General features: G+C 37.1%; 1 protein-coding gene across 2 annotated transcripts in view; it reads right to left on the reverse strand.

Moving 5' to 3' along the window:
* LOC150101913 (syntaxin-1A-like) overlaps positions 1 to 26987 on the reverse strand; it is a 219174-nt gene that overhangs the window by 25851 nt on the left and 166336 nt on the right. For both annotated transcript variants that reach the window (XM_090400741.1, XM_090400740.1), the window contains one exon: positions 8159 to 8269. In XM_090400741.1, coding sequence (XP_090256867.1) covers positions 8159 to 8269 — 111 coding nt within the window. The remainder of the gene's footprint in view (positions 1 to 8158; positions 8270 to 26987) is intronic.

Consider the following 26987-nt stretch of genomic DNA (forward strand, 5'->3'; position numbering starts at 1 on the left):
TCTATATATACAGCATAGTTTCTGTATGAGGGGACATGTGATTCATTAATTAGTGTGTTTTTATCCCAGTGTCTCTAATTGCACTATTTGTTGAGAAATATATTACACAAACTGCTCATACCTTATTCACTGGCATAATAAAAGTACTTGTTTTTATTGCCTCTGCAGTATAGTGGCAGTTAGGGAGGGCATGTTGTTTACCACTGCAAGCAAGTTACTATCTCCCCACATGAACTTGTTTAAGCTTTTTTTCATGTGTGAAGTATATGCGAAACTTTTATTGGTAACAGAAAACTAGCTCAGATGACAGTGATAATATAAAACGAGTTTTGATATATATATAAAGTCAATATCAACAGTGCCTGATTACGAATGCGTGATGAAAGAGACAGGAAGATTTGGAGCTTCCTTGGAGAGCATTCGAAGTAAATACAATTAACCACTGCTTTGAAATGAAACATATAAATAAGCAACATTTACTAATATTCATTAAGCGCTGAAATACGCAGGAAGCAAAGTTTGTGAACCAACACCAATGTGTGAATTTTTCCTCTAAAATATAAAAAATAACAAAAAAGAAATAATAAATAATAAAAGTTAAATACGTTTCTTTTAAAATAAAAAAATCTACTTAGTCTTAAAACATTTTAAATTTGTTTTCATTATTTCATGGCCCCCCTCAACAAAACCTATGGCCCCAAGGGGGCCGTGGCCCACAGTTTGGGAAGCGCTGGTATAGGTAACACAGAGGATTGCTGCAATAATGAGAAGGACACTACTGACTTACAGAGATAAAAGAGTTATCATTCCGTTGCAAAGACCCTGATCAGACAACACTTAGACTATTGTTCTCAGATTTGGTCCCCAAAATTTGAAAGGGATAAATTAACTGTGGAAAGGGCACAAATGCAGATTACAAAGATGGTTTCAGGACTGTACAATGTTAGTTATGAGGATCGGCTGAGGGTATATGGACTGCAGAGTTTGGTGGATAGAAGGAGAGGTGATATGATTGAGACTTTAAACTGTTGAGAGGTGGTTACAGGGTTGACAGTGGGGAGTTCTTTCGCTTGGTTGAACAGTGGGAAGGAGTGTATAATTCAATTGGCCTTCCCTGGAAGTTACGAAAGGAAACTGTGAGCAAGAGGGTGAGGAGTGGTTTCTTTGCATGGATTGTGGGTGAACCATGGAATGCATTGCCTGATAGAGTAGTGAGAACGATCAATGAGTTTAAGGAGTGGTATGATAGACTTTGTGTTTCCTAGGAGGGACCTCCCACGATGAGTCGTGATAGACTTGTGTGTCCTAGGAAGGGCCTCCCGCAATGAGTCTTTTGACTCTTTCGAGGCCTAAATAATAATAATAATATTAAATAATAATATCTCATTTCATGAAAATATTAGTAAATAAAACAATAATTATAACCATAGTCAAAGAACCTGTTAGATGTAAGCTGGAAAATGCATAAAAATAAATAATAAAACAAAAAAAATGAAATAAATTATTTTAAGAATATATATTCTGAAACCCTTTCTAAGCTACTTAATGATGTTAGTAAAAACATTTACTTAAAAAGATACAAATATATCAGTCAGGAATAATACCAAGCATGCCAATCATCTTTTTCTTTGTAATTTCTCCGCAACCATTTCTTTATGTGCAACTCTAGCTTCATGAAGCTATTCGTCCATCTAACTCCTACCTGAATTATCCTTCTGACCCTAGGTATACAGTACATTCAGATACTGCTTTATTCAAACATCCCTTGACCACCTCCCATACACCACTGACATCTCTTCTCCCCCCCTCCCCCAAATTCTTATCCCATGGCTCTGCTGAAAAATGATTCCTCGGCTTGTCATAATCACCTGCTTTGCAATTCTACATATAATCCTTTTAACAGAAAATTCTGCATGTTAGGAATCTCCCAGATCAAGACTACATGATCACTTTCTACAAGCAGAGGAAGTGTAGCTCGACTGGTTAGTGTTAAGCTCTCTGATGTAATGATCAGATCCACCACTCTTGAACCTCGTGTCCCCTCCATTACATGTTGCCTCAGGTAATTATCGCTCAACAGCTGTCTAGATTCCATTTTGTTCCCTACCTATCACCATTCCTCCTCTCAATATATGTCTGCATAGTTGAAATCCCCCATAATAATTAACTGGCCTGTACTCAACATGCTAATTTGCATGTCATCTGCATTCTCCTGTTGTGTCGGAAAATGTGATGAGTCATCTCTTTTTTCCGATCCAACATAGAGTTAGCTCAGAAGGAATGGATAAGGACATACTTATGCCTCCAAACAGAAAATGTGCTCATTAATGACCCAAGAACATGTGTATATCCAGATTAGTAAATTCTAAGCAATGTTGAAGTATCCCATAAACTAAATAGAGGTTTGTTAAATCTATTAAGGTAGAAAATCATGTATAAATTCTAAAAAGATGTGTACAAGCTAATAATAGTTTTAGGCCATGTCAAGGATAGTTCGTGGCCACGGTATCCAATCAGCAGCCGTACATATGACGACACCACCAAGTGAGGGCGCTGTTTTGGAGTATATAGGTTTCGGCGGGGATGTGAATCGCTCTCTTTTTCTTCTCGTTTCGTCGGTACCTGTTTCCTGTGTGGAAGGCTGTATAGCTGTGAAAAGCTTGCCGCCATGCGTAGCAAGAATCTCCCCTTGCTATGTGTGCTACGTGGATCAAAGCTGCAGCTATAGTGCGTCCAGATTCCTAAGAAGAAAGGGCCACTGATGAGTTAACGTCAGTGTATAATTCAGTGTAAGAGTGTTTCGTTTCGTGTGGAACAAAGGAATAGTGAAGCCACCATTAAAGAAAGTACAGTAAAGAGATCCAAATATCCAGATAAAGCAAGAACGGTAAGCAGAATTCTTTTCATATTAATATCGGAGTAACCGTGGAGTAAGGAGAACTGGTCTTTAAGAACACAGCCCATTTCCGTGAAGTGTTACAAGAACTGTCTGCAGTTTGGACATTTTGTCTATATCTAAGAAAAAAGGCATTTTAGGCTTGAGCCAAGTAGGAGACCGAGGCTACGAACTGTTTGTGTCTAAAGAATAATAATGTTATACTGTTAAAACCTAATTGAATGTTAACTAAAATTTTGGGGGAGGATTAAGTCGATATAAGAAGGAGCATTGCCTCAAGAAATCTATGTCAGAGTTACTGAATTGACTTGTATGTATATGTAATTAGCATGTGTGATAGTAGATTGGTTATTTAGTATATGTTGTCAGAGTCTGAGGATAGTTATATATATATATATATATATATATATAAGTGAAGGAATTTGTGTCAGTATAGAGGATTACAGTGCAGAAATTTTGGATGTGTTAAAATTAAGAAAAGGGAGGGACCCCAGACGCTTTTAATTTAAGGATTAACTAACTTGTATCATTATGTTTTGTGCTAAAATAAACGTATTTCTTTATGTGTAATCAAATGAGTTTGTCATGCTTTCTGTGGATTGAATTACCGCTTGGAAAATTACGAACCGTGCATAAAAGGGGAACTCACTAGTAATATAAGAAACGGAACCACGAATGCATACTTCATGATCCCTGCATTTTCTTTCTAAGTAATCTTGGTTACTGTATCAGAATTTAGTTGCCGGCTGGCGGAGTCATTAAATAATATAAATTTGTCGGCAAACGAATTAACTGATAATAAATACAAAAAATCGAATGATAACAAAAGATAAAGTTTAAGATAGGACAAATAAGAGATAACACGCCAATAAGACCAACGCCACCAAGATATAACACTCCCATATATACTTCCTGGATTATGGTAGCAACCAATTACATATTTATAATAAAATTAGTTTAATCCTTTATCCAAGCGTGGGCAAACAAAGTTTGCGCCTGAAAGTATCTTCAGGACTGGGGTAAGGTGGTACAACACCAGGGCAACGCGTTGCAAAGGTGGAGCAAGCTACCAACACTCCTGTCTCAGTATCTCCTATAATGCAAAATTGGTAGCTTGCTCCACCTTTGCAACGAGTTGTCCTGGTGTTGTACCACCTTACCCCAGTCCTGAAGATACTTTCAGGCGCAAACTTTGTTTGCTCACGCTTGGATAAAGGATTAAACTAATTTTATAATACCCTAACCAAGTGAAAAATAAACTTTCAACAATTGCATATTTAGTCCTGTTGGCTTCTATCTCACACCAGATAGCTTCAAATGAACTGCCCTCTGAATCCCTGTTTGCATGATGTACTTCTACTCTTTTTTTGGCTATAATTCCTCTGCTATCATCAGAAAATCCCTTTGCCTATCCTGTTCTTTCTATCCTCTCTGAAGACACTACATCACTTGAATTCTATTCATATGACTATATCATCCTCAGTCAACCATATCTCACTCATAATGCCCATAATTTTTGGCCAAGCTGTGCTAACTAATGCAAAAACTCTTCAACCTTATTTCATACTTCTGGCATACCCTCATAAATGTAATGATTCAAAAAGAATGACCTACTTGATGATACTAAGGACTTATACATAAACTTTGACACCCCCTTCATCCCACAACCTTCTTTACACCTTGTGCTACTTAGCTCACTAAAGTCAACCTGGGATGCTACATATTGCATCATGTGATAACTCTATTCCACTTACCAACCTCTAAGTTGCCTGGTCCTATGCTAACCTGCATCCTCCTCCCCACCTAAACATTCTAGTTTCCCTGATTTTGTACTCCTGAGCTTTCACTGAGCAACACTTTCTCAAGACTCCTGACACCCAATCCATTTAGATGCAAGTCATCCACCTTATATGAGGGGGGGGTGCAAAGTTCTGATAAACACCTAGAACAAAAATGATATTAAAGCAACTGATATAACCACAAGAAAGAACATATCTTAAAACCCTGTAATCCCTTATGTTTTATCAAATTGTAATAATTTGTTCTTTTTCTTTTAGGATATATAAGAAGACATGTCAGAGGTTTTTAAGAAATTTGAAGATACAGAGGTGCAGGCCATCATCAAGTTTTTTGTGCTGCAAGAAAAGACCACAACTGAGATTCACCAAAGCTTGTGTGAGACTTTAAGGGAGGACTGTGCCCCAACATATCCAGCAGCAGTTGCCAGATGATTGGCCAAATTTAAAACAGATGCCCCCAGGTCAAGAAGACCTTCCACATTGATCACCTGAAAACATCAATGCAGTGCATGCCATGATCCTTGATTATAGACGAATACCAGCTAAAAACATTGCAAAGACTCTGGAGATATCCAGGGAACAAGATGGGATCATTATCCACCAACATCTGAACATGCAGAAGCTCTCAGCAAAGTGGGTCCCCAAATGTTTGAATGCAAACCAAAAGAGAGAACTGTCCATCTTAAGGGTTTTTGGGGTCATTTGGAGAATCAGGTGAAATGGTGACTGGAGACACAAAGGTTCTTCTCAGCCAAAGAATTTCTGAACCCAAGTCAGCAGGGAAGATTCTTGCCATTGTCTTTTGGGATATGGATGGTGTAATCCTTACAAAGTACCTCAAAAAAAAAAAAAAAAAAAGGGTGAAACTGTTACAGCAGCAATTTATTCAACAGCTCTGAAGGAAATGAAGTAAAAATGCAGTGGGAAACTGAGCAGAGGCATGCCACTTTTGCAGGAAAATGCACCTTCTCGCACTGCTCATGAAACTCAATAGACAATACACAACTTGGGCTTTCAGCATCTGCCTCACCTACCCTATTTGCCAGACATGGCCCCATCTGACTATTTTCTATTTCTAAATTTAAAGAAATACTTGAAAAGAGCAAAATTTATCATAGATGATGAAGTCATATCTGCAGTCGGACTGGTTTGTGCTACAAGGAAAAAAACTTTTTTTCACAGAGGATTGCAAATGATGCAGCAGGGTAGTAACACTTCATGGGGAATATGCAGAATAATAATATGTAATTTACATGGTTCTACCTCAATTCCTTCATGGTGATTATCACAACCTTTTAGTACACCATTGTGTAAATCCTTCTTTCCATCTAACTCACTCCACAAGTCCATAAGCTCCACACCATTCCTCCTGCACAATCTGCACACTGACTCATTAATCATCATAGCCTTCCATCTCGTCTTGCCTCTATCATACCATGGCAACAGACTCGCAACTTTTACTTTCTCACTCTTCTTTTTTGCATGCACTAACAACTCTTTTATGTCTTTTTGCATACCACACTTGTCACCTGCTAAATCATTTGTATCAGCTCTCTGTAACCTTACAGCATAACTGACATCTTTATCTTAGTTACAGGAAAATGCAATTTCATCACACTCTTCTCAAGGACTTGTATCAATGAACTATGAGCCTTATTTTCATGCTTTCACTGTTTCATGCTCTGCTTTCTCTCCTCCTTGCTTTTGCTTCTGTGTCATACCATCTGCCATGTGTTTCTCTGACCACTCAAATCTCACACTGTTCTGTGAAGAACTCCATGTAAATGCATAATCTTTTTTTCCCATTACCTTCTGGTCATTCTCTTCATTTTCCGCTGCATCATTCATACAGTCACTCATACTGCTTGCAACAATAACTATGCCAATTACATTGTCACTTTCGTCTTTCACCTCACAGCTATCACTCTTCTTACTCTCTTCACACTTCTGGCATTAGCTCGTGAAACACTTTCTACAAATCCATTCTCCACTTTCATTCTACTTCCAGAAATCTCTTATTTTGCAAAGGTCATACCTTTCACATATGCTGCAGTGAATGTAATCATGCATGTCAAAATTGCCTGCCATTGTTTTGTACATCAGTACCATACCACACAATACAGTATACAAGAAAATAAATCAGTAAATTAAACACACCACTATTGCAGTTAATCACATAAACCCTCATAAATGTAACGATTCAAAAAGAATGACTTAATTGACGATGCTAAAGAATTGGACACGATAACTTCTCATTTTGCTTCACATACTTCTTTTAGGTTTGATGGTGGTCATAATTATGATAATTACCCTTTCATGGCAATGAATAAATTTGATAGCATGTTCTACAAATACAGAGCAAGGTTGCCTATCTGAAAAACACACTCTTAGAACAGCCTTGCATAATAAATTGCGAACTGGCTATAAAGTTTATTCACATTCTGTCCTGTTTTACCACCAAACAAACCATCAAGTCACTGTTTGTGGCATCATCTTTCCTTTCATACTAGATTCAATGGCTTGTCATGACCAGATAACCTGCTTCTTAGAAACCTTATTACTACTTATGATAGGGAAGATAATCCTATCTGCACTGTTTGTTATGTCTGTAAATTACATGTGTGCTGACAAGGTTTGTCTGTTTTGCAGGATGAAAAACCAGAGTTTCTGGGAGAACACCCCCACTACCTCCATATAACACCAGTTAGTTATCCTTCAACTGAAAATTCCTTATAAAGGTTCTTTGCATCCTAGATGCAATGGAGATCCTTTGCATCTTGTTGTGATAGTGACTGCTAGTGACTAAGCTGTGAAGGTTCTCTCTATTTTTAAGGTAGAACTATAAAATTCACTTTGTTTTATTAACATTTAAGAGATGAAAATGTCATCCTACTTTTCCCATATTTCATATATGGGAAAAGTGGGATGAACCCTGTATATGAAATATACAGGGTTCATATATTAGTGGTATTCTCTAGGACCGTACCTATTGCATTACATAAGATTGATTACATTTAAATTAAAAATGCCAAGAAATTATATTTTTGGTTTAATCCTTTATCCAAGTGCGAGCAAACAAAGTTTGCACCTGAAATATTTTCAACAGGACAACTCGTATATAGAGTCTAATGACTTCACATCACTTGCCATAATATCCCATAATTCAAAACTCATATCCTTATGGATATGTATAATGCTATGCATTATACATGTCCATAAGGATATGTGCTTTGCATTATGGGATACTAAGGCAAGTGATGTGAAGTCATTAGCCTCTATATATCAAAATACTTCAGGTGTAAACTTTCTTTGATTACACTTGGATAAAGGATTAAACCAAGAATATAATCTCTTGGCATCTTAAATTTACAGTATAATCAAGTGGAAAACTTCCAATGATGATTACATTTAAGTTCTTTAAAAAATAGGATAGCTAAAGCAAGCAAAGAATTCATATACATACTTTTCTAGACTTTTGCATCTTTTTCCATGCATTACCGAGATTAGATGTACCAGATTCTGCATATTCTACAGTTGTTTGTATATGTTTTTCAATAGTTTCCACTGTTTCACCCTAAAAAACAAATATAAATCAATAAATAATGATAAATATCCAGATAACAAATAAGAAGAGCTTTTCAGGAGTTTGATAGGCTCATATGATAGTATAGTATTGTAACAGAGACTGAAGTGAGAACTGAGGTAGATGAACTGGAGGTACTCAGCATATTGAAAAATATCGATGTAAATACAGCAGTGGACCTGGATGGTAAGTCAGCACGTGTGCTACAAGAATGTGCAAGTGAACAAGAAGTGCTCTGATGAAGTTGTTTAATCTAAGTCCTAGCTTTGGCAAGGTTTGAGAGTGGAGTAAGATTGTTCCATTACATAAAGGTGGCTCCAAGACAGAAGTAACAAATTACAGATTAATCAGTATCTCTGGGGACGTTATAGTATTGGAGAAGTTGGTTAAAAGTATAATTCAGAAATGGATGGATAGGAATATGATACTCTATAGGGGATAGCATTTATTTGTAAAAGGTAGCTGCCTCAGTAGTTGATTCACATTTTATAATAAGGTGGCAGTGGAATTAGATAAAAGAAATTGCTACACCATGATACTGCTGGATTTGCAAAAGCATTTGACAAAATACCACATGGAAAACTATTACATAAGCTGAAGCAATTGGAATGGATATGTGGCTGGTGGCATGGATAGGGAGGTGGCTGATAGATATTAAAGGGTGATGTTTGGTGGAGTGGAATCAAGGTAAATGAGGGTGACTACTGGAGTGTCATAGGGCTCTGTACCAGGCTCTCTAATTTGTAATTTGTACATTAATGATATAGTGGAAGATTTGAGGAGGAGTGGGAGGTATTCAGTTGATAACTGATGATGCAAAACTGGGGAGCACATTTATTTCATAAAGGTAATGTAGATATCTTACAGGATGATTTAAATAAATTGACAGTGTGGGAAAAAGCACAATAGTTGTCAATTTAATGTTGTAAAATGTAAGGTAATGCACTTCTGGATGAAAAGATTACATGCTTCATACCATATTGATGTACTAGCTTAAAGGAAATCGATGAGACTAGAGATCTGAGGTTGGTGGTGGACAGAATTTTGAAAATCAGAGGAAATACTGCAAGAGCTGGCAAAATAGATCAGAGGATAACTTGGATATTGAAGACCACATTGACAACTAAACATAGGGAGGTTATTATCCCTCTTTATAAAGCAATCAATATTCATAATATTGATTCTATAATTCAATCACGTTGACCACTGTGCACAGATTTGGTCACCCGTGTTTCATTGGGATCGGGAAGTGGTGGGGAGGATTCAGAGATGAGTGACCAAGCTGGTGAGAGGTCTGTGCAATGTTCCTTATGAGGAGAGATTGTGTGGGCTACAGAATTTTTTAGTGGTCCATTGCTACAGACCCAGGAGCACAGAGGGTGGGGACCAGGAAATGTTTAGACAGTTGAGTTTGGCAAGTGCAAGAAAAATGATTGTTATGAGAGATTTTAACTACAGTAGTATAAATTGGGGAGAGAAAGATGCATGTAGCAAAAGGGGAATGGAATTTCTAGAATTCTTGAGGGACAAATGTCTTAGGCAACATGTAACAGAGAGAACAAGAGGTTCCAGAGTTTTGGATTTGGTTATAACATCAGAAGAGTTGATAATAACTGAGATGACATCTCTCCCACCAGTTGGAGAGAGTGACCATATGGTTTTGACTTGGAAAACGAATAGACATGCAGGAGTATCAAAGAGACGGGAATGTATGTGGAATTATAAGGCAGGTGATTATAGTAGTCTAAGACGTCAACTTGGGGAAGTTTCATGTGGAAGAATGATACTGTGGGATAAAAATGGGAATAGAGTGACTGATGCAGAGGACATAGTGGAATTGTTCAATGAACACTTTATTGGAGTATTTCATCCTGGAGGAGTCAGTTTTAATGCTAGAGGGATTGGGCAGGTTCGAGGTTGAGAAGTACAGGAGGAGAGTGTGTTTCAAATACTGAGTACTCTGGATGTCGGTAAAGCTGTGGGACTGGATGGTATTTTACCATGAGTTTTGAGAGAATGTGCTAGGGAAATTACAGTACCTTTGACCGGACTTTTCAATGAAAATCTGGCTACAGGAAAGGTGCTCAGGGAATAGAAGGAGGGTAAGATAGTGCCATTGCATAATTGCAGTAGCAGACTAGAAGTGTCTAATTATAGGCCAGTTTGTGTGTCATCAGTAGTTAGTAAGATCTTGGAGAAAGTAGTGAAGGACCATATACAGCATTGGGCAGATGATGGTAATGTTATCTGTGAGAGTCAACATGGATTTGTGAAGGGGTGCTCTTGTTTTAGCAATATGCTAGCCTTTTATGATAAAGTTACAAGAGCATTAGATGAGGGAAAGGCATATACTGTCATTTTCTTAGACTTAGCGAAGGCATTTGACAGGGTGCTACATGATAAGCTGATAAAGTTGCTGCACAGTGGTCTGGATGTCAGATTGGTGAACTGGATTCAGGATTGGCTGTCCGATAGGTATCAGAGAGTTGTGTATGGTGGGGCAGTTTCAAGAAGCAGAGGGTTACAAGTGGGGGTCCCACAGGGCTCAGTACCAGGACCTATATTGTTTAACCTTTATATCAATGACATTATCAGTGGATTGTAAGGGGATATTCAGTTGTTTGCAGATGATGTTAAGTGTGGGAATGCTTATTAGTAATAGTGCAGATGTGGTAGTCCTGCAAGAGGATTTGAATAAGCTAGACAGATGGGCAAATGAACAGGGGTGTCGGTTTAATGCATCAAAATGTAAGGTCTTGAGGTTTGGGAAACATCGATGGGACACTGTATAACTCCTCCCATAGAGTATACAGTGTCCCATCGATGTTTCCCAATCGATTTTTCTCCTACTTCCTCCAGTATAGGACACCATACTGGAGGAAGTAGGGGAGACAGGAGATCTGGAGTTGGTGATTGATAGAAACCTGAAATTTAGGGGACATATTGCAAAGGTGGTGGAGGTAACACAGAGGATTGCTGCAATAATGAGAAGGACGCTGACCTGCAGAGATAAAACAGTTATCATTCCGTTGTATAAGACCCTGATCAGACCACACTTGGATTATTGTTCTCAGATTTGGTCCCCAGGATTTTAAGAGGATAAATTAACTGTGGATAGAGTACAAAGGCAGATAACAAAGATGGTTTCAGGACTGTGCAATGATAGTTATGAGGATCGGCTGAGGGAATGTGGACTGCAGAGTTTGGTGGATAGAAGAAGGAGAGGTAATATGATTGAGACTTTTTAACTGTTGAGAGGTGGTTACAGGGTTGACACTGGGGAGAGTTCTTTTGCTTGGTTGAACAGCAGGTAGGAGTGATGACAAGAAGCCATCCCTGGAAGTTACGAGAGGAAACTGTGAGCAAGAGGGTGAGGAGTGGTTTCTTTGCATGGAGGGTGGTTGAACTATGGAATGCATTACCTGATGGAGTGGCAAGAGCAAGAACAGTCAATGAGTTTAAGGAGTGGTATGACAGACTGTGTTTCTTAGGGGTAGACCTCCCCTCGATGAGTCTTGATAGACTTTGTTTCTTAGGAAGGACCTCCCACGATGAGTCTTTTGACTCCATGGAGGCCTGAATAATAATAATAATTTAGCTAACAGACGAATGAGAGGAGATATGATAAAAACTTATAAGTTACTAAAGGGATTCTATCATTTTGTTGCAAAAAAAATTTTTCAATATACAGGGAGTAGGTGGAAAACAAGAGGTCACACTTGGAAGTGGTCAAATAGAGTCATTCCACTCAATCACCACTTGGAGAGTGGTGAAGTGGTATGAATTGCCAGAAGTGGTTGTGAGTGCCCTGACAGTAAATAAGTTTAAGGAGATGTGCGATAGGTTTTGTGTTAATGGACAGTACGGGTATCTCACGAGTCTTTTGACTTCACAGAGTACCTGTATAAATAATAATAATAATGTTATGATTAGCAACCTAAATTAAAGATACTAAAATATTATATTCTTGGTTTATCCTTGACCACATGTAAGCAAAAAAGTTTGCATATGAAGTATTTTCATGACTGTGTGAAGTGGTATGAATTGCCAGAAGTGGTTGTGAGTGACCTGATAGTGAATAAGTTTAAGGAGATGTGCGATAGGCTTTGTGTTAATGGACAGTACGGGTATCTCACGAGTCTTTTGACTTCACAGAGTATCTGTATAAATAATAATAATAATGTTATGATTAGCAACCTAAATTAAAGATACTAAAATATTATATTCTTGGTTTATCCTTGACCACACATAAGCAAAAAAGTTTGCATATGAAGTATTTTCATGACTAAGCTACTTGTACATAGAGGCTAATGACTTCACATTAATTGCCTTACTATCCCTTAATGCAGAGCACACATCCTTTTGGGTGTGTGTAATGCTAAACATTATGGCATGGGCAAATGCCCAGACTAGTTTTGACCTTTAATGAGGTATGTTAAAGTCCAGAGATACCTCTCCAAAAACTCTGAGTGATTTACAAGATTACTCTATATCTCACTGAGTGACCCTAAAGGATCACTATTAAAATCATCTCTCCTGACCTGAATTGCTCCAGGACATGAAACTCAGCAGTGGCACCACTCAATGACAGACAATTCAAAAAACTTGTGAGTGGCCTAAATGATCACTCTCTCTAGTAGCCCCATAAACTGGATCTCTTATAAATCTCTCTCTCTGCTTTATCCAATCACAGACAGGAACCACATCCTAGCACAGCCAGAAGCAAGTCCTGCAACTGAGCCAAACCTTCGCTTAGCAAGGCAGCAGACAAGTCCCTAGAGTACACAGACCTACTTCTCTGAGACCAGGCAGAAATCCTCTCTTAGGAGAGCTCAGAGACCAGGAAATTTATTCTAGGTAGAAGCCTTAATAGAGCAAAAACTCTCAATCAGCAGTGGCTCCACTCATATACAGGCAAAAACAGGCCATTGAGCAGAACCTCTCTACTCCCCAGGATGCAAACTACTATTAGTGAGAGCCAGGCACAGAAGAAATACCAATGTTGAAATAATGCAGAAGTCATCTATTTCCCATATACAAATAGTGAAAATGTGTCACACATTATTAAAATACTATGGATAAGAGCTAGTTGTTGAAAGTTTCTCCACTTGGTTATAAATTAAATTAAAGATGCCAAGAAATTATGTTACTGGTTTATCCTTTATCGAAGCGTAAGCAAAGAAAGTTTGCATGTGAAGTACAGGTATTCCTTGATTAACGTGATTAATTAATCTCTCAATGTTACCACATGTCAAAATCGCATTAATCAAATATAATAATCAATGGTAAAAATTACAAATTACAATTCCATGATCAATTACTGTATTAATGATTAGTTTTATATGGTACTCTTTTAAGAAAGATAAAAAACGAATGCAAAGTAAATGTTTATTAAATACTTGTACCTACATTAGTTAATGTGAGTTTTTATTAAAAAAAGTTATCAAGAGTTGTTTGAACAGTTTTAGTTTTTTCTTATCAGCATAAATTCTATGATAACAAGCAAAATGACACTCTCTAGACCATGGCAAACAAACATTCTTCAATTAACATCTGGATCCATATTCTTTACTTGCTGCTTAAGCGATTCTAAACTGTGAAATATTCCATCCAGTTCTTTGATTGTTATCTCCTTTAGAACCTCATCTTCACATTCTATTTGTTTGTTATCTTCATATGCACATTGTTGTTCAATTTCAAGAAGATAGTTGTTGCTGAAATCTTTTCAATTTGAATCCAATAATTCTTTAACATCTTCTGCATCAACACCATCAAAACCAAGGTCTTCACCAACGATTGCAATGATTTCTTCAAACCACGTTGTTCACAGGATTTTGAAAACCACCTAAATCATTAATGCATTCTGGCAAAAGGTTTTTCCAAACAGCTCTCATGCAGCTAGAAGATACTTGCTCCCATGAATCATGAATGTTTTCAATTACGTGTTTAATGTTAAAATTTTTCCAAAATTCTTGGAGTGTAATCGCATTTTCTCCCATTGTTGTTTCTACCCTTTGAGAATGTCTTTTTAAGAAAATAGGCTTTGAAACTTACAATGACGCCCATGTCCATGGGTTATAGTAATGATGTCGTATTTGGTAGGAAAAAAAATAAAACTTTCACATTCTCACACAGATCATTAAGAGAATTTTTGATGAAATTCTTTTTTGAATGAAAAAAATTTATGAAGAACATAATTTGTAAATACAGCAAAATAACTGGAGCTTGTAATACACCCAAATCTTAATGCTTAATGGGAGGAATGACATCGTCATGCTCACGACTTTATTTCTCTAGGCCAGGAAACAGTCCTCGAGGCTTGCATGTTTTTGCATGGTAAATATAAAGGAGCATTAATTAAAACTCTTGCTGCATATATAAAGGGATTGTTGCAATTAATTTCGCTGAGTTAATCAAATCCGCGTTAAATTCATGAAAATACAAGGGATACCTGTATTTTCATGACTAAGCTACTCATATATAGAGGTTAATGACTTCACACTAATTGTCTTAGTATTCCATACTACAAAGCAACATCCTTTTGGGTATGTAATGCTAAGTGTTAAATGGGAAGGGCCACTACCCAGACTGGTTTTGATCTTTATTGAGGTCTCATCCATGGGTGCCAGACCTAGAAGTGATATCAAGGTTGAAGTAAACTTCTGGGTCTGGCTCCCACTGATGAGACCTCAATAAAGATCAAAACCAGTCTGGGTAGTGGCCCTTGCCATAATGCTAAGCATTACATACACCCAAATGGATATGTGCTCTGCATTATGGGATACTAAGGCAATTAATGTGAAGTCATTAGCCTCTATATACAAGTAGCTTAGTCGTGAAAATACTTACATGTAAGCTTTGTTTTCTTACACTTGGATAAAGGGATAATCAAGAATATGATTTCTTGGCATCTTTAATTTAATTTATAACCAAGTGGAAAAACTTTCAACAATTAGCAAGCTAGTTGCAATTTGATGGTCTTGTACTATCTAACATTTCTGTCTACAATAATTGTTGATTCTGGTTGTGTGTGAGGGAAGGGAGGTGAGAATCTGAAAGGATCTACTCCTTTTTTCTTCCCAGAATATTTTTCTATAACATACCATTACCTTTTGTACTGAAGGAAAATGCACATTTCTGAAAGATTAGCTTTGAATGCCTAGTCATCACTGGTCAGTTCAGAACCAAACATTAAAGTACTACATGCAGTATGTTTGAGAATAGATGGAATATAAATACCAATAATATGGTCCATTCCATGACCAAGATGGAATTTTAGGTAAGTGAACTGGCAGGATTTTTCTGAATAAAAGAACTGGATAAAATAGTAAGATGGATTCCACCTGTGGGTGAAAACTACAACATATTCATTGGAGCAGTCATATCAACAGCAATCTTTTCTTTTAGTGTTACATGGTGACCAGCATTCATTTTAGAAATTATGGACTTTACAACCATGTTATAAATAACTCTTTTAATATCCCGACGATTTGATCTTCATATTAAGATCATCATCTGGAGCATATACAAATATACAGGACAAGCTATGTTACATTACATACAGTAAGCTAGAGAAACAATGAATTGATCACAAGTTATTCTACTGGCATGACCTCTAGTGGGAAAAAAAAATTAATTATTTAAAAACTACATCAAGCTAAATTCTATTTCTAATAACATGAATAAACATTCTTCTTACAGATAGTTTTCTTTCCGTAACAATGATGTCCTGCTTTTAGCATTACAATTGTTATTTTTGATTTGGGATCCTGGATTTTCTACAGTCCTGTTAATAGTTGCTCTTAGACTCGTAAACAGAATACTACAAAAATACAACCTCAAAGCAACCTTTAAACCTCCTGCAAAATTAAAACGCTTACTCAACTCATCCAAAGACCCACTCCCTCCGCTGGCCCACCCTGGAGTATACCGTATTTATTGCACTTGTAACATACCATATATAGGAGAAACAGGAGACGCACAATTCCTATCAGACAAAAAGAACATAAACAACACATCGGGATATTAAAAGAGTTATTTATAACACAGTTGTAAAGTCCATAATTTCTAAAATGAAAATCAACAGCAAAGAAGATATATTCCAAGGGGTTTCTGAAATGAATACATACCTGGCTGGAGAAGACTGTGAAGAGCTATACCAAGTCTATTTAGAATCTGGCAAATGTAACATAGCTGACGAATTGCTCCAGAAGCTGGATAATGAGCACAGAGAAAAATGGATAAAACTACAGAAGACTTAGACTTTAAAAATTCAAGTAGAAAAGCATGGAGCCTGTTAAAGAAGTTAGGTGGAAGTAACCCAATCACTCATAAAGATCCTTTGGTGACTCCAGATCAAATTGCCTGTCGAATAACCTCACTGTCTAGAGCCCCTCGAGATCATCAACACACACACACACACACACACACACACACACACACACACACACACACACACACACACACACACACACACACACACACACACACACACACACGGGAGGTTAAAAGATCACTCAGAAACTTATGACAAAGTGCAGCTGATAGTTCCAATTTTCAAGAAAATTTACCACAGACAAAATAACTGAAGCCTTAAAGGAGGTGAAAACTACAAAGCATCAGACTTAGGTAGTATTCATCCTGAATTCTTGGTTAACTGTGGAAAAAATGCTCGTCAATGGCTATCAAGATTCTTTTCTCACATTTTAAAGACTGGAAATCTTCCAACAGTCTTTAGGAGAACCAAAATAATAGCCATATTAAAACCCACGAACCCTCAAGATCAAGCGGAGAGCTATCACCCAATTGCGCTCCTCAGTTGCTATTATAAGTTCTTTGAAGGACTCCTCCTTAACAGAATTAGGCCAAAAATATCTGAAGTTATCCCTGCTGAGCAAGCAAACTTTAGGGCTCAACATAGTTGTACGGACCAAGTACTAAGCTTACTACTCATATCAAAGCAGGCTTTTAGAGATGTTTGAAAACTTCTGTTGTGTTTGTTGACCTTACTGCCACATACAACACAATATGGAAAGAGGGGTTGCCATACAAGCTGATACAAGTCATACCATGCCAGTCCATCATACAACTTATTGGTAACGTGCTTTTTCACAGGTTTTTTCATGTGGTACTAGGAAACAAAATGAGAAAGCTGAACAATGGGCACCCGCAGGGCTCAGTATTAGCACCAATCTTATTAATCTTATATACATCTGATCTACCAACAATTAGGTCAAGAAAATTTGCTTATGCTGATGATATAGCCCTTGCCACCCAACATAAGAACATTGAATTAACTGAAGATATTTTCATAAATGACCTTAGATCTTTTCACCATTGGTGAATACTTTCATAAATGGAGACTAACACCAAACCTCAATAAAACCGAGGTTAGCTCTTTTCACCTAAACATCAAACTGGCAAATAGGAAACTTCACATCAGCTTTAACAACACAATGCTGTGGCACCAAGATTTCCTTAAATATCTGTGTGTTACCTTGGAAACACTATCTTTCAAAAGCATCTGGAGAATCACTCTTTAAAGATCAGAACCCATAATAGCATCATACAAAAACTGTGTGGTTCTACATTTCTGCTATTACGCTGAGATGCACTACTTTGGGCCTAGTCTACTCTGCAGCAGAATATTGTTCACCAGTATGGCTAAACAGTCCTCATATTAAGAAAATCAACATGCAAATAAATGCAGCGATAAGGACAATAACAGGTTGTGTTAAATCCACTCCCCCTCTACTGGCTTCCAACTTTGAGCAATATTGCACCACCAAATCTGCACAGACAAGATGATGCTCTAGTTAAAGAGTAGTACAAAAAAATAAACAGCAATCCCCTGTTACCAATACATGAAGACCTCCCACATATAAGTATAAATCGCCTTAAATCCCAATGGTCCCCACTAATACTGGCTGAAGAACTAGTAAATAGCAATTTCAACATTAATTCGAAATGGCTAGAAACTTGGAAATAAAAATCGCCACCAGACTTAAACAGGTATATCCTTCCCAACCAAAATCTGAAAGGGATTGAGCTTCCACATCATCTATAGAAAAGCTCAAATAGGATACACACAGAACATGGTATCTTTGCAGACAGCTTACATAAGTGGGGAAGATCACCTACTAGACTTTTTTGAGATAGATTCTTCGGCTCTTGAATGGCTAGCTGAACTAGACATAAAATTTTAGTGAATTTTTTTACCTGATATTTGTATATGTACACTACCTGTTTCATTTTTATTGACTGGGTGAATATGTATTTATATATTTTGATGCCATGTGCCTTTTTTATACCATATGCTAAATAAATAAATATGTGAATAGATTTTTCTTGCCAAAAGCAAGTGAAGCAGTATATAATAACAATAATAATAATTTATTATTATCAACATCTGACCTCCCTAGAATCAAAAGACAGCACAGGAGATCCACACTCTCATGCAGAAAGATCACACTATGCCTAAACCCATTCAGTTTCTGAACTCACTACTTTCAGACAATGCATTCCACTCACCAATCACTCTTTCTCTCTCTAAGCAAAGAATCTTCTTCTCCTTGCAAACACCCTCATTACACAGCTTCCACGGATGGCCTCTTGTCCACCTTTCTCTCCCTCTACTCTAAGAAAAATCTCCTTCACATTAATCTGATAACTACCCCTCACCAACTTATGTCTCAATCATACATCCTCTCTTTCTATTCACAACTCTGCAAGCTGCATTCCCTCAATCTGTTCTCACATCCCACATTCCACAGACCTGAAACCACCAAGACCTTATACCAGGTACCCTGATATGCAGAAGCTCTTTGCTTCTGCATATCAGGGTACTCCTCATCATTATCATAATCCATTACAATTTTAGCAATGGGATCCACAAACTTCAAGTCTCTGTCCATGATTACTCCAAGATCTCTCATATCATCCACCTTTGAAATTTCTCCATTAATTGTATATTCTGCTTCCCAACCGCACCTACCAAATTTCAAGACCTTGCACTTTGCAATACTAAACTGATAGCTCCACTAACTTGCCCACTCACATAGTCTATTGAGATTCTCCTACATGAGCATAAAATCTGCTCTGTCCTCATAGTTCTATCTAAGTTTGCAGGACAGCATCTGAGCCTACCCTGGTGACCTGAGAGACTTTTTTTTGAGGTAGATCCTTCAGCTCTTGAATGGCTAACTGAAATACACTTAAAATTTAGTGACTTTTTTACCTACAATGTCTCATTTTTATTATCTGCACAAATATGTATTTATATATTTTTATATCATGTGTCTTTTTTTTTTTCATTATGTCATATGCTAAATAATAAAATAAATAATCCCCACCAAGTGTAAATTCTACATTCCATCTTTGTTTCCCAAATTTTAAAGCCTTACATTTTGCAACAATGAACTCGCATCCCCATTCACATTCACTTAATTTATTCAAGTCTTCTTGTAAGGCCACATCTACTCTTCCTAGTTCGTCCCAACTTCGCAACATCTACAAACAACTGAATATCCCCATCCAAAATTTTGGCAATATCACTAAAATAAAGGTTAATGATTACCAAATATAGTCTTGAATGGAATCATTGGAGGAAGACAATTCAGATTTATTCATAAGGGACTCAACCTATCATCTGATGGATGAGAAAGAAGAAATTAAGGCCAAATTTAAAAATTAAATTTTGGGAAAACTAAGAGCAGAGAGCAAGATTAGGTTTACAAGGTTTTTGCAAACTGCATTCCCACAATCTGTCCTCATATCCCACATCCCAAAGAAAGACCAGTTATGACCTTAGTCAGTCTTCTAACTCAGCCCATACTTGCTCCAATGTAGGTCTCACAGCAACTATTAATGAAACTATCGAAAAAGTCAGAAAAATTGTAAGATTATTCAGAAAGCCACACCTCTCAAGAATGAAATTTTAAAAATCATGCGAGGCAGAGCATAGTTGTGAAAAGATGGTAATTTTAGATTCAAAAATTCACTGGAAGAGTTTATTAGCAATGGTTGAGAAATTTTTAGAAATAAGATCAGCAGCTGCCAAAGCATTGCCTGACATTAAAGAAAAGCAACCATTAATGAAAAATTTGACACCCTCCATGAAATTATGCCAAGCCTGCATCCAGTGCAGCTATGATGCAATTTCGCTGACTGCTGAGGGTGTATTTTCCTTTCATAATTGACGATTTAAGTTAACAAAAATCAAGATTTGCCAAGATGAAAAATTCTTTAACACAGAGGATTAATAGAGAAGAAATATTACTTCTGATGGTCTGATTCAGTATTTAAACACTGGAAAAAAATATGAAAATTATGCTTTTAATCCTGGATTTAAAACTTTACGAAACAAAGGATCTTTATTTGAATCTGAAAAGATGACATTTGCAAGGCTTTTCATCAAGGGACATGAATCTTCATCTACCTCTCACACTCATAAGATGAGCAATCTCAAGAAACTACAGAACCCATACACTGATGGACAAATTAGAAGCAGCAATACAATCAAACACAAGATTTATGCATTATTCAATGGTTTCAGGTCAGGCTCAGAGTTTAAGCAAGGTTTTGAAATGAGAACTACAGTTTGTTCAAAACAACAGGGAACAGACTATCCAACCTCCGTTGAATAAGAAGAGCCTTTTCTGTAGCCAGTCTATTATCGTCAACTTAAGAACTCAGCTGAGTGATAAAAGTATTGATTGTTTATGTTTTTCAAGAAGTTACTATAAAAATGTTGATTAACTTTTTAACTATTTTTATATGGGTTAAAGCTAAATAATGTTGGCATAAGAAGCATTTTTTTAAAAGGAAGTTTAATTTTTTTCATAAATGACCTAAATTATAAATATGAATAAAGCATGATTAAAATATGAACAAAGAATGAATGAATTCTGAATGAAAACTGAATGAATAAAGGAAAATTATGTTATAGTCTTTATTTGTTTCCTTCAAATAATAATCATTATTATTTATAATGAATAATAAATTGCAATTGATCTAAGACCAATTGGTAAACTCAGTTCTTCTAAAGTTCTAAATATACAACCATTTCCTCAGGATCATGGGAATATGCTTCAATTTCCTAGGATTTCCAAAGAAATCCAACGGGATGAAGAGAACTTCATATATCCAGAAACCCTAGTGGATAGTAATACTTCAATTATCATCATCATCATCAAATTCCTGCCATGTACCCTCAAGGAGTGTACAGGACATGATAGTACTACATGACAAATTTACATCATTACTAACTTCCTATCTACAATTTTCCTCCAAATCAGTCTGTTACTTGTCAAAACTCCAACATTATAAGATCTTATATTTCTATCGTCTAAGGCACTTTGTAATGTATCAATCAACCTATATCTTGATCTTCCTCTGGATCGTTTTCCTGCCGACCTAGCAGAGAACACTTATTTTGCTAATCTTTCCTCGCCCATTCTATTTAAGTGACCATACCACCTGAGATTAGCTCTGCTAACGCATTTCTGGATGCTGGCAATGTCAAGTTCTTTCCTAATATTTTCGTTTTTAATATGATATTGCCATTGATGCCATCTGTTCACACCTATAATCTTTCTCAGGACTCTCATATCTGCGGTCACTAGTCTTTGGTCAAGTGTTTTACTTCTGACCCAGCTCTCAGATCCATAAGTTAAAACTGGTTTGAACACTGACTTGTATACAGCTAATTTAGTGTTCCGACTAATTTCTCTCTTATTCCATATGAATTTATTCAATTGACTTCCTACCATACCAGCTTTGTTGATTCTGTTGTCTATTTCCATATTTAATTTACTATCTTCACTAAAAATTGTGCCTAAGTAGCTGAAATGTTTTACTTGTTCCACAGGTTCTCCGTGCACAAGGCAGTTGACATTTTCAACGATTCTGCCTATTTTCATTGTCTTTGTCTTTTTATTGCTGACCTTCATACCATATCTATTACAACAGTTATTCAATTTAGTCGGGGAATCTTGCAGACTTCTAGCGGATTTATTTAGAAGTATAACGTCGTCCGCATAAAGCAAAGAGCTGACATTAACATCTCCAATTCTGATATCATGTTTAATTCCACTTTCCTTCATAATGTGATCCATATAGATAATGAATAACAGAGGGGATAATGTACATTCTTGTCTCACACCAGATTTAACATTAAACCATCTTCTTGTACTTCCTTCAATTCTACAGGGTGTTCGGGATAAATTTGACAGTTTCGTAAGGAAAAAGAAAATCTTCTTTGTATCTATTAAATTTAATGAATTGACAAAAAAACATTACAGGCAGAGTTAATTACAATACTATCAACAAGATTTACTCAAAATAACCACCATTAGCATCGATCACAGCTTCAATTCTGCTTCGGAACCTCGAACAAGCTGATGCTACAGTCTCCCTGGGAAGGGCCGCAAAAACTGTTTTAATTTTATCCATTAACTGGGCTTTTGTATTACTGGAAGTGCGATTGGTGTCTTTTTCAACTGCGCCGCATACAAAATAATCCATGGGGTTAAGGTCTGGGGAGTTTGGAGGCCAAACATTTGGACTGGTGAAGTCGTAGAAATTTTCAGACAACCATTTTTGACTTTTCCCAGAGGTGTGGCAAGGGGCCGAATCCTGCTGCCATACATACGGCCTACCATTGGCTACCCTTGTTATCCAGGGCTTGACTACAGTTAGCAACTCCACGAACAAAGCCCGAATTCCAATGCCAGGGTTCTTCAACACCTGTTCCTGCAGATTTGCGAGGAATTCTGCTGTACGAACGCAATCAGATCGTCTGCTAGGGATCTTTCTTCTTGCTACATCCTCGTAGTCACCATTGCAAGTCTCTAGTTCATGCCTGATTGTTTTTACTGTATGCAGGGAGCATTGGGCAGCAGTCGTAATATCCTTATTTTGATGGCGGGCACGAATCATCATGATACAAGTTATTCTCTTCCATGATTCAGGTGGGTTCCAGCTATCCATCCTTTCTGACATCTTGTATATGAATGAAGAAGGGTCCAAACTTTTAAATGAAGAGAAGTGTGTGTTAATACATGTAACTTACGGAAAAATATAATTAATTATAAATATGTCAAATTTATCCCGAACACCCTGTAACTGCTGATATACAACTCAAATAAAGACTAAGTATTGCTTGATATAATTCCCCATTGACACCATATAACTATAGCGTATTGAATAGCTTCTTTCTTGGCACTTTGTCATATGCCTTTTTCCAGATCAACAAAACTTAATTCCCCTGTTTTCTCAACCATTTTGTCATAAAGTGAAGATCTGATCCTGACAGCTTCTATTTGGCCTGAATCCAGCTTGTTCTTCACCAAGCTTTTTTTCCACAATTCTTCTCAACCGTTTCTCAAGTATACTTGCATAAATCTTGCCAGGAACACTCAGTAAGGAAATATCTCTGTAATTCTCACATTCAGTTTTAATTTCCCTTTTTATATATTGGTACTACGAGAGCTCTACTCCAATCATCGGAAATTCATCCCTCTGTCAGGGCTTTCTGAACTATGCAGTGCATCCAATGGAAGACTTTTATACCACCATATTTCATCATTTCTGGTCGAAAATCATATACTCCTGCTACCTTTCCACATTTCAAGCCTTTTAAACTTTCAAATAATTGATCCTTCAATTAACTAATGTTTGGAAGTGTCAAATTTCATACACCACCATAATAACTCTACCTTCAGTAACTCCATAATCCATGGAATCTAATGCTTTTTCAGATAGTGTATTATATGTCAGTTCAAGTCTTCATAAAACCTATATAAACTGGATGAGCAATGAAGAGAAATTTCAGCATGCATGGGCATTCAACATTATAAGCATATGATACAGAGAAAAAAGGGCATTATGGAGGCAGCATAAGAGAAGTGGAAATAACCAATTCCATGAGGATTACAAAGACCAAGAAAGGGAGGTGACTTGGTTGTGAGGGTAGCTAAAGTGAAGTATGAACAGCAGTTAGCTAATGAAGCCAAAAAGAATCCTAAGGAGTTCTTTCGATATGTAGCCAGCAAAAGAAAGAATGATTATGGAGGGATGACACTGATTAGAGAAAATGGTATAAAGACAGCTGTTGCAGAAGGTGTGGTGGAGATACTTAATGAACAGTTCATAAAGGTCTTTCAATCTTGTGAATGTGACTTCATGGAGAGATTGAGAGCAGTTGATGATGGGGAGGAGAAACTGACTGTAAATGAGCAAGAGGTGTATGGGGAGTTGAGCAAACTAGATGTTAATAAGGCTGTGGGACTTGATAATATATCACCATCTATTCTGAAGGAATGTGCCAGGAAGTTGATGTAGGCCTTGACATATTTTTTTAATACGAGTCTTGCACTGGGTCAAGTTCCTAAGGAGTGGAAGGAGGGCAAGATAGTGCCACTTCATAAAGGAGGTGACGATAGAACTCAGGCATCAAACTATAGGCCTATCTGTGTGTCAGGTGTTGTGGTTAAATTTTTGGAGAAGCTTGTGAGAACTAGGATCCAGAATTGAGTTGGCAACAACAATGGCATTATCATTGATGGACAGCATGGATTTGCTAAAGGGAAGTCATGTTTTAGTAATCGACTTACTTATTACAATAAGGTGACTGCTTCCTTGGACAGAGGAGAAGGATACACAGTAATATACTTAGATTTTGATAATTACCGCATGATAAGTTGATAGTCAAACTAAAGCGGATGGGGTTGGATATTAGATTAGTGCATTGGATTGGAGACTGGCTATCTGATAGGTATCAACAATTTGTGTATGGGAAAGCAATATCCAGGAAAACGAAAGTCACCCCAGGGGTCTGTTTTAGGGCCATTACTGTTTAACCTGTATATTAATGATATTGGTGAAGATTTGGATGGAGATGTTCAGTTGTTTGCAGATGATGCAAAGTTGGGACGAACCATGAAGAGTAGAAAAGATGTTGTGGCCTTACAACAAGACTTGAATAAATTGAGTGATTGGGAATGGAGATGCGAGTTCAATGTTGCAACATGTAAGGTTTTAAAATTTGGAAAACAAAGATGCGGTGCAGAATTTATGCTTGGTGAGGATATATTGTTGGAGGTGGAGGAAATAAGAGATCTGGGGGTGATACTGGATAAGGATCTGAAATTTAGGAGACACATTGCCAAAATTGTGAAGATAACACAAAGGCTTCTTGGGAATGATGCAGAGGACACTGATGTGTGTAGAAGAAGGGAGATTCTTGTTCCATTGTAGAAGGCTTTGATTAGGCCACACATGGACTATTGTGCCCAGATTTGGTCACCTGGTTTTCAGAAGGATGAAGAGATGTTGGAAAGGGTCCAAGGAGACTGACTATGGTAGTTTCTAACCTATGTCGAGTATGAGGAAAGATTGAGAAAATGCAATTTGCAGTCTGGTGGACAGGAGGAAGAGGGGAGATATGATAGAGACCTACAAGTTAGTAAGGGGTTGTTATAGGATCAATGCTGGAGAGATTCTACAGAAAATAGTAGGAGATCAGAGGAGAACCAGAGATCCCTGGAAAACTGTATAAAGAGAGTGTGAGTAGGGGGAGTGAGAAGCAGGATTTTTTGATGCAGAGTTGTGAATGATTGGCATGCCTTGAATGCCTGAGAGTGTGGTGTCTGCAGAGAATTTGAGTGTGTTTAAAGCACAGTATGATGAGCTGTGTGTATGATAAAAGGACCTCCCAGATGAGTCTTTGACTCCATGGGGTCTTGGGTAGTAATAATAATCATAAGCTTATCTAAGTGACTATGAGCACAGTATGGTAGTCTACCAGATATGCTAAAAGAATCACAGAAACTACAATCCTAGGGTGTTCATGCATGACAGTATTTGAATCATTTCAAAATAAATTAAATTTTGAATAATATGATACAAAATGATATTTAAAGTGAAATTAAGGTACCAGTAAATTATTTTAATACTCATTAAACTAAGAAGAACAAATATTTTGGGATAAGTATCTTATCACATCCCAGAACAGTAAAGGAACTTCCAAGCAGTTAAATATACAGCAATTAGTTACTGGATAACTGCTGCATGCTAGAACAATATATTGTAACTATTAGAATTTTAGATGGTAGATGATTATAACACCTAGTTGGAAAATCATTATTATTTTAATTATTATAACATTCTTATTTTATAGCATCAGAAGAGTTGATAATAACTGAGTTGACGTCTCTCCCACCAGTTGGAGACAGTGACCATATGGTGTTGACTTGGAAAATGAATAGACATGCAGGAGTATCAAAGAGACGGGAACTTATGTGGAATTATAAGGCAGGTGATTATAATAGTCTTAGACGTCAACTTCGGGAAGTTTCATGGAGGGAGGAATTGGAAGGCCGGGATATCACCAGTGCGTGGGAAATTGTTGAAAGAATATTTGTTATCAGCAATGGTAAGCTGTATACCACGAGTGAAGAAGAGGATGCAATTTGGAGTAAAGTGGATGACAAACAATATTAAACAGGAATTGCATGCGAAAAAGAGGCTATGGAAGAGATATAAGGAGACAGGTGAAGAGATGCATGAGGAATATAACACACAGGCCAGAAGAGCCACTACTGTGGTAAGGAAAGCGAAACTGGAATATGAGAGGAGATTGGCCCTAAGATCCAAAGAAAATCCTAGGGAATTTTTTAGCTATGTGGCCAGTAGGAGGAGAAATGACTGT

This window comes from Typopeltis vanoorti, chromosome 11 (genome assembly GCF_054136105.1).
Source record: "Typopeltis vanoorti isolate ZY-2024b chromosome 11, IOZ_Tvanoo_1.0, whole genome shotgun sequence".
In the NCBI taxonomy this organism is placed as follows: domain Eukaryota; kingdom Metazoa; phylum Arthropoda; class Arachnida; order Uropygi; family Thelyphonidae; genus Typopeltis; species Typopeltis vanoorti.